This window comes from Paroedura picta, chromosome 2 (assembly GCF_049243985.1).
Source record: "Paroedura picta isolate Pp20150507F chromosome 2, Ppicta_v3.0, whole genome shotgun sequence".
NCBI lineage: Eukaryota > Metazoa > Chordata > Lepidosauria > Squamata > Gekkonidae > Paroedura > Paroedura picta.
In genome coordinates this window covers 151,065,781-151,085,309 of record NC_135370.1, presented here as the reverse complement: position 1 = coordinate 151,085,309, position 19,529 = coordinate 151,065,781, and the positions used below count along the sequence as shown (strand labels likewise).

The window sequence follows — 19,529 nt, the reverse complement described above, 5'->3', positions numbered from 1 at the left end:
GTACCCCTCCTCTTTTCTGCCAATTGCTTGCACAATTGACCCCTGTCAGGCTTCAGAGATAGCAGAGCAGATGCCCTGCCACCCTCTCAGGACGACATCTTTAGCCACACACCCCTTCTATTCTTTTCTGGATTATTGGCAATAACATCCTAAGCAGAGATACATCTAGGGCTATCAAGTCTCCAAGATTTGCAGAACACCTCCCCTAGGAGCCTTCTCCCCACTCCATCACTCAATGAGCCAGTGAGTATGAAAATGGAGGGGCATCAATTCCAGCACATCCTGAACATCATCCTATAGGGACAATGCTCTAGCTATGTTTGAACCATAGAGGTTTGAGTGAACGCTAGAGTGTCTTTGTTACACAGTGATGTCACTTTCACGTTGCACTGGAAGTGACATCACTATGTCATCAACAACACCGCTGGAGAAAGCCCCTCATATACTGGTAAGTCTCCTGCTGGTTGGTACACCAATTGACTTAGAATGGTATAACTTTGTTTAGGACTGCACTGTCAAAGTAATATTGTCTATTCCACTTTTGCCTCTACTGCTTCATACTTTTGATGAGGCAAAATATGGTATTTCAAAAGCTGACTTGAATGAACAGGATCTTGCAGGGTTATCCCGCACTAAGTTTCAATTCATGGTACAGCTATGCCACTGGACTTCATTTAAAAATCTGGTGGCAATGGCAGAATCTAACATAATGGTTCAACAGAAATTTTTATACAGATCACCAGTATATTTCCAAATGCCACCTAAGTCACACTCAAATCTGTGCCTGAGTAACAAGATAAATTGAAATAAAATAAACAGAAGAAACTTCATTTTACCATGACAGCCTCTAATTCTAATCTGGCAGTTGCTATGGAAGTCAAGGAATGTGATTATTTATTTATTTATTATATTTATATACCGCCTTCCCCGGAGGCTCAGGGCGGTTTACATAAGAAGAACAGTACATGAAACAGTCTATAATATGTGAGTAACCATACAATAATAATAACTAATAGTTGTAACCATATAACAATATAACAGTATAAACAATATAAGCAATGCAACAGTGCAACAGGTCCAGAGTATACTGGTAGAGTTCTGAGTTCTGAGGGGGCGCGGGAGGGGAGCAGGGGCCCTTTGGCTGCTGTTAGTTATGTCTGGTCTCAACCAAATGCCTGGTGGAAGAGCTCCTTTTTGCAGGCCCTGCGGAACTGTTTAATCCTTTAAAATATGTAGGCAATTTCAATTAAAAGGGGGGGGGATCATGGCCTGGAGTCAGTGACTCCCTTCTATAATGTTCTCCATCTCTCTTACTTCCAGTACGGCCAATGACCATATTATCAAAGTTGTCCATGAAAGTCTTGCTGATGGCAATTTTGAGTAGAAGAGAGTTAATTGATCCCCTTGAGAGTTAATTGATCCCCTTGTAGCCATTGGATGTGATATAAAATGAGATAAACACACAGAAAATCGCTCCACAAGCTTCTCAATTGAACACATGGTAGCTCTACTAAGAACAAGAATGGATCTGCTATAACTGCTATTCTTAATTTTGCCGTTTGCTGGTGTGCCCAGATAAGATGTCTCAAATGAGGTAGCTGAGTTGGAGAAGTGCGATTTCCCTCACGTAACCACCCGACACCCACCAAGCCTGCCAAAAAATTGCAGAAGACAGGAAGGAATCGCTTCCATCAGCCTATTAATCTGCCATAACAAGAGTCTTCATAATTAATTTGTCCCTAACATTTTCCTTGTAATGGCAGCAAGAAAATATTTCAGGAATGGCAATTACCTCTGGTGTCAAAACGATGAGGAAAACAAATGTTCAGCCATCAACAAAAATATCAACACCTTCCTCACTCCCCTTTCCCTATCATGGGTGACAGAGCTGCACACTGGAATTACTGTGCAATTAATTATTGGGCATGTTGTGATTGAAACTGCATTTTCCATCCAAAGATAAATGTTTTAAAGCAATCCGGGGGGAGGGGGGCAACTGTCATCGACGGGTAGAGGGGAGGTTGGTGCAGGAATGGCCTAATCTATGCATTGCTTCTTCTTTAATTAACCACACATATGTCCCACAATTTTCAAGCAGTCAACAGTTTATTTATATATTTAAGAAAGTTTCATTAATTGCACATATGCTTCAAAATTCTTCTTTGTTAAAAAAAAAAAGCAAGTTACGGAGGGAGGAAAATTCTTGCAGCAAGGCAAAGAAGTGAGGTTGGTTTTATTTAATGTCCCACAAACACACATCCCTGTTGCTCCTTATACCTATTTAGTTCAGTACTGTGTCCTTTGATTGCCTGAAGTTCTCCTGAGTCTTGAACACAGAAAAGTCTCCCCCAACACACCTTGGAGATGAGGGAGTGAACCTGCAACCTTCCATATGAAGACCCAGCATTCTGCCACAAACTATGTTGCTGTTGTCAGCCATTCAGTTGTGTCCGACTCCTGGCGATCCCATGGCAAAGCTCTCGGTACGATCCCACACTGCCTCCCTCAGCCATGCAATGTTCTGGCTAGTGTCCATTTTGATCATGTCTAACCACCATATTCTTTGTTAGCCTGGTTTCCTTTTTCCACTGATCAGGCCCAGCATAATTGCTTTCTCCATTGAGTTGGATCACATGATATGGCCAAAGTAAGTGAGCCGGAGTTTCATGATTTTGCCTACCAATGATAAATCAGACTTTATGCGCTGTAGTAGTTCCTTGTTTGTGACTTTTGCTGTCCATAGAGCCCACAGAAGCCTTCTCCAACAACAGAGTTCAAATGAATAAATTCTTCTCTTGTCTGTTTTTTTCATCATCCAACTTTCACAGTCATAAGTGGCTATTGGAAATATGATAGATCTAACTAATCTACATTTGGAGCTATAGCCTCTTCTAAAAGTGCACTCTCTTCTTCTTCCAGGACACAGGATTGTCTGGGAATTAACGCATGAAATTCCCAATATCAGGACAAATGTTTGTTGGTTGGTTTATTTATTACATTTTTAAACTTCCCTTCCCAGGGCCTTCTAGCATGCAATGAGGAAATGGTGACTATTATAGCAGCTTTGGGAAATTTTAAACAATAGATACCAAACAAAATCACCTTTCAATGATTGCACTGTATTTGTCTCAGTGTTATTATTAAGGGATACAGACCACAAACTTTGAATTCACATCCACGTCTGGCAAAATGTTGTCCCTGCCCCAAAAAGACATTTTGCAAAGTTTTCTTTAAGATTCAAATTTATGGGAGCAGGGCCATTATCCTTACTTTTTAAGTTTCTATGCTACTTCTACGCATGTATATCCTTGAAAGGAAAGCTGCAGTTCATTATATCCATCTCTAGATTTTTTAAGTATAGTTTAATATGGTGGTGGGGGTGGAAAGTGCCATTAAGTCACATCTCATTTATGGCAACTCCATAGTGTTTCCAAGGCAAGAGATGTTCAGAGATGGTTTGCCATACTACCCTCTGAATTGCAACCTGGACTTGGTGGTCTCCCATCCAAATATTAGCCAGGGCCAAGCCTGCTTAGCTTCCAAGATTTGATGAGATCAGGCTAGGCTGGTACCTTTAGTCAAACATGATGGTCCAAATTATGGAAGAATGAATGTTCATGATTGCCCACCATACTGAGTCAATCATACAGGCAATTCAAGTATTCAGTGATAAGAAAGAGTTGCTGTCAAACTATCCCCAAACCCTGATTGTTGCTTTGTTGCCCAAATTATATCAGCAGTTGCAGTAACTCAGACAACATGGCCATACTACTCAGAATAACCAACAATTCAGGTAAGGCTAAAGCATTCATTCAGCTGAAGTCAATGGATTTAGAAGAGTGTAACTCTGCTTAACACTGCAGAATTAGGACTTTTAAGGCTAGTTCAGACAACAATAGGGTAACTATTTGAAAATCCTTCCATCCACAATTCCACTGTAGCATATCTAGGGTTGAGGCCAAAACTTAGCAATAAACCATCTACTTTGCATGAAAGAAGGTCCTAGCTTCAATGCTGGTCAAATTCAGCTTATAAAAAGGATCAGGTAAGAGGTGATGTGTTATCTCAGTGGGTTCTACAGACAGAACATGATGTGAAAGACATGATGGGAAACTGTTGCTAGGCAAACAACAAAAGAGGAAAGAAACGCAACCCCAAATATTCCATTTCTGTCGAGAAGATCAAGCTACAACAAACAAATAAAATAATAAATTAAATATTTATTATATAGTGTGCACACATGAAATTAAAAATATTTAGGATCTGAATATCAGACTGTACAATTTACAACCATTTCTAGTGGATGAGTCTGTCCCATGAACCACACAAAACCAGAGGCATTTTGGCCTCTACAGCCTCTACAGTAGTCAAAAATACATTAAATATGCAGAACACATTCAAAGAGTATATTTTTCACAACCAAGTGATGTTCTCTGAAATTTAAAAGGAGGGAAAACCAAATTATTATAGATTCAAGTGGGTAGCCGTGTTGGTCTGAAGCAGCACAACAAAAACTTGAGTCCAATAGCACCTTTAAGGCCAACAAAGATTTATTCAAGAGACTGCATACAATCGAAAGCTCACGCCTTGAATAAATCTTTGTTGGTCTTAAAGGTGCTATTGGACTCAATTTCTGTCAAATTATTAGAGTTAAAATTGACATTATTATACTAAAATTGTATTAAATGTTTAACCTTTTATAAGAACTCCAAATTTTATGTTAGCATCTCAGAGGCTCTCCTATCCCTGCTCTCCAAGAGAAAGAAGATAATTAACCTCCCCCGGCTTTTCCCGGACAAAGCAATTTGGAGACCAACAGAGCTAACTGAGGAAAAGAAGCTTGCTTTATTTCTGAAGACTCCATGCAAGCAAAAATTGTTTCCATTTGGAGAGAAGTAAGCAGTCCCCCTCCCCAACCCCAATTTGCTACTTATAAAGAGATGCTAGGAACTGCCTAGCTGTGCACATTAATAGACAGAGTAGTTCACACATGGAAGGAGAAACAAAGCGGGACTCAAGATGTTCCCGCCAAGCTAAAGGAGGAACCTGCCTAAGAGCCCACGGGGAGCCTATTCCCGACTTAATCTGCTTTGTATGTAATTGTTTCCTAATGACTATGTCCTTGTTTGGTCCCAGTAGGCTCAGGGACTAGGTCTGCCATTGAGCTTTCTTACTATGATGAGTATTAGGCAATGCTGGTCTCTAATTGCTGGGCACTGGCCATATTTACAGCAGTCTCCAGAGGCAAAGCAATGGTTGAGAGGGATGAGTGTATCAGTCAGTTTTAAAAAATAAGAAATGTCTCTTGGTTGACGGCTCAGAGATTTCTCTCTCTCTCGGACCTGGAACAAGTATTTTGTGTCTCAGCATGACTTTCAAAAAGGAAGAGAAAACCAGCGGTAGCAATTCCAGAACAGCAGCTGAGTTTATTTTATCTTATTTGTTTAGATGCTTATTTCCGCCTTTTCCCCCCCAATGAGGGCTCCAAGCAGTTTACTATCATTCTCCCTTCCTCCATTGACAGCTGTGCTCATCTGAGCAAAATCTCCAAAAGGTGCCATTCTGCAAATGGGTAAGATTGGCAACTTCCTGTTCATGTGCACTCTCTGTAGTGGCTCCCACCTTGTGGAAGGGCCTGCCTGAGGAGACAAAGAAGGTTCCCCCATGTCTATCGCCCTGCAGAAGGAGCCAGACAGAAATGTTTAGGGAGACCCCTTGTCTCTGCACATCCTCTGTGATTCAGACGCCATCTGGTTGCAAAGACCAAGAGAGATGTGCAGCAGCAATTTCAACTGATAAACTATGAGGAAAGTGAGTGAGGACAGGTTTAACTGACTGCTGTCCACCAGAACTCAGACTACATTTCAGCAAACTATTTTTCTACATATACACTGAACAGGCTGCCCAAAGACTTCCAGTTACTACCAGGCCAGGATTCACTGGGCTTCTGGAGTACAAGTTTCAAAGCAAACAAAGGCCATGGCAAAGTCTACTAAACAATACTAACTCATTGCTCAGCTTGGCAAGGCTTTCCTGCTGAATCACAATCCTGAGGCTGCCAAGTACAAAGAAAGCAGGTGAGAGGGATCAGGCTGCTTCCCCAAACATTAAATAAACAAACCATCAGACAAGACCTGACAGAGGTTAATGAGGTTATGAAGGAACGGAACCAAAGATCAAAGTCTTGCATGGACCACTGGGAATAATCTTCCAAACACAAGGTGCCTGCAAGGCAGAAGAAAGCCACAGCCTGATCTTCAGCAGGCATAGATGTCACACTCCTTCCCAACATTTGAGCTGAAGCCAAGAGAGATTCCAGAACAGCAAACCTGGAAACCAAAGACTTCAGTTCTGTTGAAGCAGCTATATTCCCTTATGGCAACTGAACTCACTTTCCCTGGAGATAAGGAGAGCAACTTATGGCAATAACTGAGATGGACAGATGATCCCATCCCGTGGACCATTCAACTTTAGGCCCCACCATTTGAGAGAGCCCCCCCAAAATAGATGATACACAGTACTGGTCTTGAGAGACTCTGTGTATGCTACCTGCCCATTTCTCATGAACAGGTAGCAATACTCCACGGCAGGGGTAGTCAACCTGTGGTCCTCCAGATGTTCACGAACTACAATTCCCATGAGCCCCTGCCAGTGTGACTACCCCTGCTCCACGGTGTCATCTCTTTCAGATCCAATAGATTTCTATAAGATTTCCAGAGGCTACCAATGCTAGAATCCTTCCCAACAACTATTTCTGTTGATGATCATCACCCATTTTGTTTGCGACTGATGCTTTTGCACCATGCGCAGTCTGCACCACAAATTACAGCTAGCACAGTTTTTCATGACACCCAAAGCAGCCTTAAACTGAAATAGATCCTCATGGTTAGAACTGCCTACTCAGACTGACAGTGGCACTCCAGGGTCTCAGGCAGACGCCCTTCACAGCACTTCCACCTGGATGGCCCAGACTAGCCTGATATTGTCAGATCTTGGAAACTATGCAGAGTTGGCTCTGCTTAGTATTTGAGTGTGAGACCACCAAGGAAGCCCAAGGGCACAATGCAGAGGGGGCCAACGCCCGAACATCTCTTGCCTTGAAACCCCTATGGGGTCACCGTAAGTTGACTGTAGCCTGACAGAACTTTCCACTGTCATTGCCTGGTTCTTTTAACTGCTGGAACCAGGAATTGAACCTAAGAGCTTTTGCAAGCCAAGAAGGTGCTCTACAGCTGAGCCACAGGCCTTCAGACACCATTACAGCCATGCATGACAGAAAATAAAGAATACCTCTGAGCATTTTTTACAAGGGTCTCCAGATCCTGTTGCTTTCTCTGTGCTTTTCTCCCTTTTCTTCCATACTGTGAAAAAGACCATCCTTGACCACTCACCTTACTCTGCTCTCCCCTCCCCACTGAAATGGGGAACTCTGCATTTTATCCTTTGTTTCTTTTGCTGTTTTTGTTATTGTATTGTTGCGATGCCTTCAGTTCAACCATCCATTTAGCCAGTGCATTATTAGTAGTTTTCCTTCATCAATATCTGAGCAACCCAGTCCTGTCTGACATCTGATTTCCCATTCTGATCCACTTTGGGTTACACTGCTCTCCCAGTCCTACCGCCTACTTTGCTCAGATATTTAATGACAGAAATTCCTCAACCCCTTAAGAACTGATAATGTACTGAATCCCCAAATCTGGTACATAACCTTTCTTCAGACTCACTTTCAAATGTATTTCCATCTTACAATCACAAAAACACAGGAACAGCTAGATTAGAACCCAGTTGCACCTTGGAGACAAACAAGGCCTTCAAGGTACAAGCTTTCAAAGGCCAAAGCTTTATGCCCTGGTCTCTAAAGTACTACTTAGAGACTTTTTTGGTCTCTAAGATGCTGCTGGTCCCAAATCTAGCTACTCTACTGCAGAGCAATACGGCAACCCACTGAAATTAAAAACCCGGAAAGTTCTATAATGGTTTAGCCTAGAGGTCCAGCTATCTACTTCTAACTAGAGAAAGCCAGATGCTTCTTAGAAGTATGTTATGAAGCCAAGTATTCGTCCCTCTCACTGCATCTCCTATCCAGAAGTATGTTCCCTCTAAATTCGGAGATTACATATAGCTGTCATGGTTAACAGCCCCTAATTGATCCAGCCCTCCACAATCCTGGTTATCAGAAATCATCTTGTTTGAACTATAAAACAATAACAACAACTACAACTACAACAACAATAATAATAAATGAATAATGTGCCTCAAATAACTAAGAACAGTAGATGAATAAAACTGTTGGACCCAGGTCACAGGACAAATGAAGGAAATAGAAGGAAAAGGTAGAAAGGAACTATGGAAACTTCACATGTATTTTTAATTTAAAATCCAAATAGCCTAAATTCAAGTAGCTAAGAAACTGCTGTCCTTTTACCTGTGATTTGACGTGATCATATTCATCTGTCCCTCGGGGAATGCTCCGTAGGGAAGTGAAGTAGTCATATGTGATAACTGCAGTCTACAAAACAAGAAAGAAATAAAATTATGAACTGTGGAGAGCATCCAACCTGGAAATTTGACTTTTGGGCCCTTGGATCCAGTGGCCTAAAATTTCCTCTTTGATCCCACAAGCTACCTGCACATCCCAATCTCACTATCAAACATGTCAGTGAAGGGATTTTTAGTATTAATTTCCAAATTCAAGTATGGTTTGAAATACACAGGGAGAACATAAATACTATATAACAGGAATGAAAAGGTGCTCTTGGGTAATGATACTAACCCAACACAGTCCTTCTAGAGAGTAGGTCATGGCTTTCCAGTTCATACATGCAGAACTCAAGGCAGAAAGAAACAAAGGGATTTGTCCTAAATCTCAGAAGAGATTCTTCATCAAGTTAGGAAGAGAATTCAAGGAAATATTTCACCAGGCACAATTAATGCCTCCAAATAAAGATTTACAACAAAGTCATCAGCTGAAGGTTTTTATTTTCATCCTACCTATTGTTTCAGGACTGTATCAAAGAAGGAAAAAAAGTGTTTTTTTTATATTCTGCTTTTCACTACCTGAAGGAGTCCCAAAGTGGCTTACAAACACCATTCCCTTCCTCTCCTCACAACAGACACTCTATGAGGTAGGTGGGTCTGAGAGTGCTCAGATAGAACTGCTTAATGAGAACAGCTCTAAGAGATCTGTGACTACCCCAAGGTCACTCAACTGGCTGCATGTGGAGAAGTGGGGAATTAAATCAAAATCTGACACTCTTAACCACAACACCAAGTTGGCTCTCAAATAAAGTAATGTCCTACCTGCTGCCAGCCTGTCTAATGCATTTTTATCTTGCCCTTCTCTCAAAAAGCTCAGGGTAGCATGCACAATTCTCCCTTCTCTCCATTGTTTATTCCACTCTCACAGTTTTTTGCATCTCCTACCTTGCATGTACATGATATACATGAACACAGGAAGGGAATGGTAACATTGCACAGAATTAGTTTCCCCAAAGTACTGAATCCTGATATATAATTCACAACAGGCAAGGGCTCATTTTCTGATAGCTGCTGAAATACAGAATTTGAATATCCATCAGCCATCCTGAAGAGCTAGATGCACTGCTCTGGACAAGCACAGTGGCTCATGGTGAAAGAAATCACCACTAGGCAAATTCCGTACAGCAATCTAATTTACATGCTTCATATGCTGATAATGCTTCGGTAGATACAAGAATTGTGCTATAAATGGTATGCTGAATTTGTCTGCCTGTCCACATTGACCATATTTATAGCAGTCCCAGCCAAGAATGACAGATAGCATAGAATATACTCTGCTATTCACCATATTGCAGTCTTAGTAGGGCTGCCAAACTCTTTTCCTCTGTCCTAAGGAACATCACTTCCTCTTTGCCACGTCCGTGAGAGAGAGATCTCTTGGAGCCCTCCAATTTAAATATTTATTCATTACATCACATGAGTGCCTTGATATATGAGACCACTGAAGAAGACCCCAAAGGGCGGGCGGGTTGAAACTTGTTTGGTTACTTGGTCATTTATCCATGTCTCAAAATGTTTGGGATTTGTGCAACAGAGAGTGCTATATGTCGATGTTTTTAATTTTTATATGTGCACATGTAATAAATATTTGCCTTTTAATTTTTTATATTTATTTTATATATCTGCTGCTGCTCAATCGTTGAGGTTCCTAACTATTGCAAACAGGTTGTATTACTTTGTTCCCTCTTTTGTTGTTTCACAGTGTGCTGAGGGTCACATTTATAATGTTGCAGTGTACAAGGGGTGCTTTGCAGATACTGAATATTCAGACTGGCAGACATTCTAAAAGTGACCGGCACAAACAACAACACAAGAACTGTATGCCAGGGAAACATATCAGCTGCTTGGGGGTCAGGGGGTGGGAGGCTGTTTCAAGTAAAGAAAACTGTGCAGGATAAAAGAGTTAGCCCACCTCCCCTGCACAGTGGCCCCAGCCCAAATCAGGGTTTCCCACAGCTAAGGAAAAAGCAACCTATAAACCTGACTGTGGATCTTCTAGCATCTCACCTGGTGTTCTGAAGTAGGCTGCTAAAATAGGCTTCTGGTTTCAAGTTACAGGGTCTTTCCAAGTTCCAATATTTAAAAAGCCAGAGGAGTTTTCAAGAACTCTGAATCATGAACGGTTCAGGGATCAGAATTACCAAAGAATCAGTCAAGTCAATGTTGGCAAGTTCAGCGTCTAAGGAACACGTTGTGTTCACACCCACCAGCTTCTCTCAGGAGACTTTATAGCCACTGCTGAGAAGTCATGCATGCAGCCATCTTCTCAGGAGGAGACTTTATAGCCACTGGCTGAGAAGTCATGCATGCAGCCCTCTTCTCAGGAGGAGACTTTATAGCCACTGGCTGAGAATTCATGCATGCAGCCATCTTCTCAGGAGGAGACTTTATAGCCACTGGCTGAGAAGTCATGCATGCAGCCCTCTTCTCAAGAGGAGACTTTATAGCCACTGGCTGAAAAGTCATGCATGCAGCCCTCTTCTCAGGAACAATCCTGCAAAGATTCATCTTCACTGTCAGCAGGCAGCTGGCACTGAGCAGCAAGACATGCATTCATCCTAGCCTGTAGGCCTGTTCTCAGCATTCTTCAGTGGCCTTCCAAGGGTGTAGGTGAACCTGGGGACAGGGGGGGAGGGGGTTGGACTTCAACTACCAGATCAGAGCTGGAGGATGGAGGTCATTCTGCATGAACTCTTGGCAGCAAGTCAGGAATGCCTTAAGCTCATTCCACTGCTGCTCAGCTCCTATGGGCTAGCTACACAGAGCCCCTCCATGCCAAACTGTGGCTTCTTTATGACACATTGGCTCTTTGGAGTCCAACTCTTTTTTAGTCAGCTCCTTCTAGCCCCGCCTTAAATAACCCCTATTCCATTTTTTGCACAGCCTGTCAAATTGAAACTTACTGTGGCAACTGCTCTGCCAACTCGAACAAATCCAAAGTCATTGGGATCCAGGGGTTTGCTGGTGTAAAGGTATAAACCAGTGGTGGTGGCAGCCACAGTGGCTAACGAAGCCAGCTTCAAAGCCCTTCTGGCCATGGCAGCAACCACTGCAGAGAAATTAAACAGGAGTCATTGCTGAACCAAGAAAAGAAAGGATGTGAGGCACATTCTTAAATGAGTCAAGAGAACATTCTTAATGTAATGACTGATAGATTCCAAAATATTTAAAACATGAGGCGCTTCACATGGTACCAGAAGCAGGAGTCCATACCATTCCCTGACTGTTCAAAACTACATCTGGCTCTGGCATTATCAGGTCTGCACTCCTACACACCTCTGCCATGCTCTTTCCCTGCTAAGTGGATGAGAAGCAAAAGCAGCTCAAAATAATAGATGGGCTGCAAATGGCCAAACGACACATTACATTTCTTGATGAATCAGGTCCATGCCCACTCAATAGGGAACAACATTTCGAAGGTCTGCAGGGGCCCAATTTGACTTGGCACTGCAGCATAGGAAGAGGGACTCCCCATCATTTTGGAGTGTGGAGCTATTATTCCCATTTTGGAGTAGCACATGCCTGGAACTAAGTCGTCACAGAATGCAACGTACTATAATACATTCACTGGAATGGAACTTTTTGAGAATGGAAGTAGGTATCAGTGGAGCAGACTTACATTTTATAAGCTTAGAAAGGTGTAAGGCTGCTTAGGGTAATGCTGTAAGTCTGCAACAGCATGTTGCCAAAACAGTGTTTGATAGCATCACTGCAATGCAGCCTGGAAGGTACAGGAGAAGATTTGCAAGCCAAATGGATCCTTTAGCCATTTCAATGGCCTGCAATGATCTCCCAATAATTTTCTCCCTCAGCCTGGCTGATTTTGGGACCTATGTAGGGAGAAGAACAATGGTGGGGCAGGAGAGACTTGAAGGGGAGAATTAGGTGGAAGGGAATGTTAAACATGACTCCCATACATGCAACTTGGCTATACTGTCCGTGAGAAGACAAAGAACACGTGTTCACCTATATCCTTCAGCTGCCAATTGCCACATTGGTCCACCACAAAATCCCAAAGCAAAAGCTGTTTAATATCTTGTATTATTAGTTGATCCTTGGCTTTTGTTTTTGGAATACATCTTTTGGGGATGTGCAAAGAAGCAATGCATTTGGGCTGCAGGAAGGTTCCTATGCTGACCCTGGCGGTCCCTTCCAACCCTATGATTCTATGAGAGGCAGAAGCCCACCCACACACACACACCTTCCGGTCAATCCTGTCATCTCCAGTTAAGGCAATCTCCTGCAGCAGTGGTGAGGTAAGATGACTGCTTGGAGAAAAACTGCCAATCAGAGTAGGCAACACTGGGCTAAATGGACCAATGGCTCATTGCTGTATCGAATACAAATGCATAATCATATTTAGGTAGCTTATTATAGCAGAATCCTGCTTAGTTTTAAGTGCAAGAATTATCTGGGTTGGTAGCACAATCCTTTTAGGGTTTCTATTATGGAGGGAACCCCTACATATTTCTAAACCATATTTTACTAAAATGAATACATCTTTTTACCCCTTCCCCCCTCCTCGTTTGAAGTAGAAGAAGAAGAGTTGGTTCTTATATGCCACTTTTCTCTACCCGGTGGAGTCTCAAAGCGGCTTATAGTCCCTTCCCTTTCCTCTCCCCACCACAGACACCCTGTGAGGTGGGTGAGGCTGAGAGAGCCCTGATATCACTGCTCGACCAGAACAGCTTTATCAGCGCCATGGTAAACCCAGGGTCACTCAGCTGGCTGCATGTGGGATAGTGCAGAATCGAACCCACATGCCAGATTAGAAGTCCACACTCCTAACCACTACACCAAACTGGCTCCCAAGTCAGGACCCTGGTATTTTGCCATTGTCAAGCCCCTGGTATTTCTTGGTCATCTCCCTTACCAAATACCAGCTAAGGCCAACTTTGCTTAGCTTCCAAGATCGGATTAGATCGGGTTGGTCTGGGCTATCTAGGTCAAGACATTCCAACTTCTAGCCCTTCCTGTTTTAAATTTCATAATTGAAAATACATGCTTTCCTTTGTTTCCCATGTTCTTCCCATTATTCTTCTTCAAGAAGGTGTGCATGCATACTCCATCTGTTGCCATGTTTTATTCTTACCCGAAGCCAAGTTGTGCGGTTGGAGTCATCGCAACTATTGCCATATCAACTAATTGCAGCACCTAGCAAAGAATAGCAAGTTTGCTGTTGCCGCCGCAGCAGCCAGGCTTTTTAAGCAACAAAGACACCTGTTTGTGCGCTAATTTCTCCTTGTAATAAAAGGAATTAAAATGTAAGGTAGAAAGAACAGATAGAATAAATTGTTTTGGGAAATTTTCCATAAGGACGTTCCTTCCATAAGGTACCTCCAGCATGTAAACAAGCTGCTATGGCATCCCTCAGGGGGGCCTTTAAATGCTCTGTCTGCTGTGAAATATGCTTCCAACACCCCGGTTCTAAACAAAAGAAGCCGTACAAAGTCTGGTGGAATCCACTTTTCTGCTGGCAAAAAACAGTCACCAAAAAAGACTACGCTAACCATTATGTGACCTGCCTTGACCGAAGGAATGGTGGCTAATGTAGGAAACGGAATTCAGGATTGAATTAAGTTAAAAGTTGGCTGGACCCATCTTAATGCAGAGTGCCAGGAAAAAGCATTTTATTATGTCATTAATGATAATGATGATCACCTTCTACTACAGTGTACAGATTTCTAAAGGCATGGAGTTTCGGGGGAGGAAGAAGGAAGTGAGACGGCTAGAGCAGGTGTGGAGGAAGACTCGCGATGAGGTGGCTAGGACATCTCCTTGCACGCTTATCAAGGCGTATGAGAATGTGGTGAAAGCAGCAAAACGAGACTTCTATGCCATAGCAATTGTGGACGCAAGCTCTCACCCAGCACAATTGTTTAGAGTAATTAGGTCTCTTACTGCCCTTGAGGAAAGGGTGCCAAACAAAAGGGAATTGGATTTGAGCTGCGTGGCTTTATCGAGCTATTTCACGGAAAGTTCTGTCGCTCCACCAGGACGTTCCTACCACAATTGGTAGTTGCGAACTGGAAACTCCGTGGCCATCACAGAAGTTACTGTTTGATGGCTTCTTTAACTGAAGTGGACAAGTTGCCATCAAACACTAACTCTAACTCTGGCCCAGCTGGTCCGGGGCTTTAGGCTGGATTGTCACCAATACACGGATGGCACCCAGATCTAACTCCTATCTAACTGGATACATTGGCCAGTTGTTTGGATGCAGTGGCTGGATGGCTCAGGCAGAGTCGCCTGAAACTCAATTCCTCCAAGACGGAGGTCCTGTGGCTGGGTAGAAGAGGTCAAGATCAGGAAGTGCACCTCCCATGTCTGGATGGGGTGCAATTAACACCTGCACCGACTGCAAGGAATTTGGAAGTGACCTTTGATACCTCTCTTTCTATCGAGGCTCAGGTCACAAAGACAGACCGAGTGGCATTTTTCCATCTGCACCAAACGCAGCTACTAGCGCCCTACCTGACCTCAGAACACTTGGCTACAGTGATCCATGCAATGGTAACTTCCAGGCTAGACTACTGTAACTCGCTCTACATGGTCCTTCCCTTTGTTTTGATCTGGAAACTGAAGCTGGTACAAAATGTGGCTACGAGGGTCCCCAATTGCACACCTTGAAGGGCCCACAATCCAGCTGGTGCTACGACATCTGCACCGGTTATCAGTCTGCTTCTGGGTCAAGTTCAAGGTATTGGTTTTAGCCTTTAAACTCTACATAGCCTGGGTCCTGCTTAACTGCTTAACTGTCTATGCCCCCTGCAGGGCTCTTCGCTCTGCAAGTATGAATTTACTGGTTGTCCCCGGGCCCCAGGGACATCCGCCTGGCCTCATCCTAGTGGAATGAGTTCCCAGAAGAGCTAAGAGCTCTGTCGTAACTGCCACCTTTATTTATTTATTTATTTTAGATTTATATACCGCCCTCCCCGAAGGCTTTCTGTGGGGCCTGTAAGATGGAGCTCTTCCGCCAGGCATATGGTTGAGGCCAGTACAGGGTCTCAGAGTTACCACTGGTGGATCCCCAATGTGTGTGTCAGGTCAGAATCCTCACTCCCAGGGAAAGAGCTTTTGACCCATGTGCTGAACAGGGGAGTGGGGTGGCTTTTGGAATTTCTATTGACTGCCATCTTGTTAATTGTTAATGGTATTAAGGGGTGTTTTTAGGGGTTTAACTGTGTTTTAATCAGTTTGGTGTAGTGGTTAGGAGTGCTAGGTCTTCTAATCTGGTGAGCCAGGTTGGATTCTGCACTCCCCCACATGCGGCCAGCTGGGTGACCTTGGGCTCGCCATGGCACTGATAAAGCTGTTCTGATCGAGCAGTGATATCAGGGCTCTCTCAGCCCCACCCACCTCACAGGGTCTCTGTTGTGGGGAGAGGGAAGGGAAGGGAAGGGAAGGGAAGGGAAGGGAAGGGAAGGGAAGGGAAGGGAAGGGAAGGGAAGGGAAGGGAAGGGAAGGGAAGGGAAGGGAAGGGAAGGGAAGGGAAGGGAAGCCGCTTTGAGACTCCTTCACGTAGAGAAAAGTGGCATACAGGAACCAACTCTTCTTCTATTGTAAACTGCCGCGAGTCAACAGAGAGCGACAGCATAGAAATAAATAATAGAAATAAAAATAAATAATAGAAATCAATAAATAGATATATAAATAAATCAATTAGGTGGTTTTATTATTCTTCCACTTCTGTTTTCTTTGTCCTTACATTAAGGTGACCAGATTTTAACATTGGTAAAGCGGGACACCATTGACCGGGGGGGTTCTTGATTAAAAATTTGGTCTATATGGAGCAACAAAAAGTTTCATAGAACGCATAGAACACAAAAATAGTATTGTAATATATATATATTTTTAAATTTCAACATAAGTACAATTTGCCAGGTACCCCCAGACGTCCCTCCACGAGTGGAGCAATCTGGTCACCTTATCTTACATACATGTGTGGATCGATTCAGGTGGGTAGCCATGTTGGTCTGAAACAACAGAAACTTTGTTATACATGTTTAGAAGGGCCTTTTTAAATAAGGGATAGTTACATCAGTTTTTGTATTGTTTAATGTCTGTGACAAATTTTCTGTACAGTTTTTATTGTATGCATTGTTGTTTTATTGTATTTATGATTTTTATTGTAAGAAAGGCAGATTATAAATAAAGTAAATAAAGAAAATAAACTGAAGTTTTTGTAATCTGCCTTTATATAATTCATTTCTGGTTCATGTTTCTCCAAAGGTAGAGTAAATAAATAAGTAAATAACACTGGCAACAGTGTAACAATATCCTCACAGAGCAAGATCACCATCAATTGTACTCAAATAGGGCCAGTACTGATAAAACCGTATGAACCAACAGACAATCCAGTCATGATTGAGCAATTTATCGACCATTTGACATGTAATTACACAGAACAGGAATAACTGAGATCTTCCCTATAATTATACAGCTAATTAAAATCTTTACGATAGCATTTTTCTTTTCTATTGCACATTCTTCGATGGTGCCCAGTGCATTCTGGGGCAGGAAAAGGATCCATTCCTTTTAATATTTAAACAATCACCATGACCACAAAGACACTGGTTATGCATCCTCCCCCCCTCCCCCCAACCCCTTTTAACCAGCATGGGTCATCTGTTTCCTCGTGGCAACCCCACCCATGCAGCATAAATTTGGTAGCTCATTCTATCCAAAGCATTGTGAAAAAGTGCAGGGTGGCAAAATGGAGTTTGCTAATAAGCATACCCTCAGCAAGGAGTCACAGCCAATCTCAATTCCCAGACATGAGTACCTATGAAACACGTGCTTGCAAAAAAGTTTTTTTAATGTGTATCTTCCCTTCCTTCCTGTGCTCCACCCCCAAACATCTAACAATTTCCCAACCCAAAGCCAGCAACCCTAGTGCCAGGGCTTTTGAAGGTGACCACCGCTTTCAGTGCAAAGCTTTTTTCCTGACGCACGTGAGATACACTCTCAGCACAGAATTATATAATAGCGAAGAGTGGTGAGCCTAGGCATATGCCATAGGAGGTGGTCTCCAAAAAGTCTAAAATTTACATATGTTGGTTGGAGCCATAATTTACAGATCCCATTCAACCACTCAACTACACTTTATAATGAGTTTAGATATTTTATATAGAGTGTATTGTCATAGTTCTGACCACTGAGGAAGACTCAGTAGGGTCGAAAAGCTTTCAGTCTTATGTGCTGTTAGTTCGGTATAGTTTTTATGTAGTTTTTATTCTGTTTTTAATTGTGCACTATAATAAATATTAATAATTAACATTTTTACATTATTTTATTGTACAGCTCAACTTCTAAGTTCCTACCTTTAACATTGGCCGAGACCAGACGTAATCTACAGCGACCAAGGGCCCCTGCTCCCCCCCCCCTCAGAATCCCATCAACAAGCCCTGGACCTGTTTGTATTACGATTGTTTACTGTTATACTGTGTTGTGTTTGCTTGCAATTGTTGGTTATCGATGTACATGTTCTACAGACTGTTTTATGTATGGTTCTCTGTTATAATGAAAACCGCCCTTAGCCTCCGGGGAGGGCGGTATAGAAGTATGATAGATAGATAGATAGATAGATAGATAGATAGATAGATAGATAGATAGATAGATAGATAGATAGATAGATAGATAGATAGATAGATAGATAGATAGATAGATAGATAGATAGATAGATAGATAGATAGATAGATAGATAGATAGATAGATAGATAGATAGATAGATAGATAGATAGATAGATAGATAGATAGATAGATAGATAGATAGATAGATAGATAGATAGATAGATAGATAGATAGATAGATAGATAGATAGATAGATAGATAGATAGATAGATAGATAGATAGATGTTCAAATTAATACTAGAGACAAAACGCTGGTTGCCTGTCAACCTTGAACACTGAATATTACTGTAATTACTCACATGCAAGACTCCTCCCCACCCCGGGGAGGTCATTAAAAAAAAAAGTCGGTTGTCATACATTCTCCTATAATATAATTACACTCCGTTTCTTTAAGAACGCCCAAACTTTTGCCTGCGACCTTGGCGAGGAGCAGCGCCTTACACCCAGCGTCCTCTCCCTTTCAAGACCGGGGGTGGGTGGGTGAGAGAGAGCGCGCGCGCTAAAAACCCTTAACCTTTACAGCCCTAGAAGCGGTCTTCTGGATGCATACAGGCCACCTGACTTGATCAGTGAAAGAACTGAGAGAGGGCAAGAAATGCTGATCTGCTGAAGGAAGAGCCAACAAGGCGAGAACGGAACCGGTCCTGCGAGCGGGCTGTGAGGCATTCCGGTGTGCGGTGATACCGGGGGGTGGGAAGGAGGCAGATGAGCAGAGGCCCGCAGTCACTTGTGTGTTTGGTCTTGGGCAATGTGGGAGATGCGGGTCCCACGCATGCCACTTCCTCGCACCCCTCCGCGGTCTCCCGGCATTCTAAGTCCCACAGGGCTTTGGACCACCAATGGTTCCAGGGCAGCCCCCACCACACCACGACCGCTTCCTCCGATCGTCCCAGCACTTACCGGCTTCCTGGGCACCGCGGCAATTTTATTTGGTGGAATCAAAGCCTTCCCCCCCTTTCTTGCACGTGGTACGGACTGTGCCCCGCAGAGGATGCTGGGACTTGTAGTTTGTGCCGTCAATCCAGCGTCGTAGGATCTCTGCGACGTACAAGCTCTAAAAAACTACAGTGCCAGGGTACTGGACGATCTCACTGAAAGGCAATAGGAGGTTAAGGGTGTTGCAGCGTCGTGAGGCGGCTTCCAGGAACACTTGTTTGTACATTGGCCTTTGAAATAATCCACACGCATTAGCAAGTGAGCTGCCGCTGGAAGGTTGGTTCCTCTCTGTTGGGAAAGAACAGGACAAACTACTCCGCCTTTCAGTCTCCTTCAGAAACATTATTTCCCAATCAGGCTCCTTACACTGTCGCCTTCTCTCAACTGGGCACATGATGGCACTTAAAATCTGTTGCTGCCCT

The 19,529-nt window shown here is 43.0% G+C and overlaps 1 protein-coding gene across 2 annotated transcripts in view; it reads right to left on the bottom strand.

Annotated features, from left to right (window-relative positions):
* ADCK1 (aarF domain containing kinase 1) overlaps nt 1–19,278 on the bottom strand; it is a 126,620-nt gene extending 107,342 nt beyond the window's left edge. Inside the window, exons 1-3 of one of the 2 annotated variants that reach the window (XM_077323348.1) lie at nt 19,072–19,278; nt 11,442–11,587; nt 8,426–8,509 (exon numbers count right to left, since the gene is read on the bottom strand). In XM_077323348.1, coding sequence (XP_077179463.1) covers nt 8,426–8,509; nt 11,442–11,576 — 219 coding nt within the window. In that variant the 5' untranslated portion in view covers nt 11,577–11,587; nt 19,072–19,278. Of the gene's footprint in view, nt 1–8,425; nt 8,510–11,441; nt 11,588–12,739; nt 12,824–19,071 lie in introns of those variants that run through there. The other variant, XM_077323349.1, reaches the window with a different exon arrangement.
* Nucleotides 19,279–19,529: the final 251 nt, after the last annotated feature.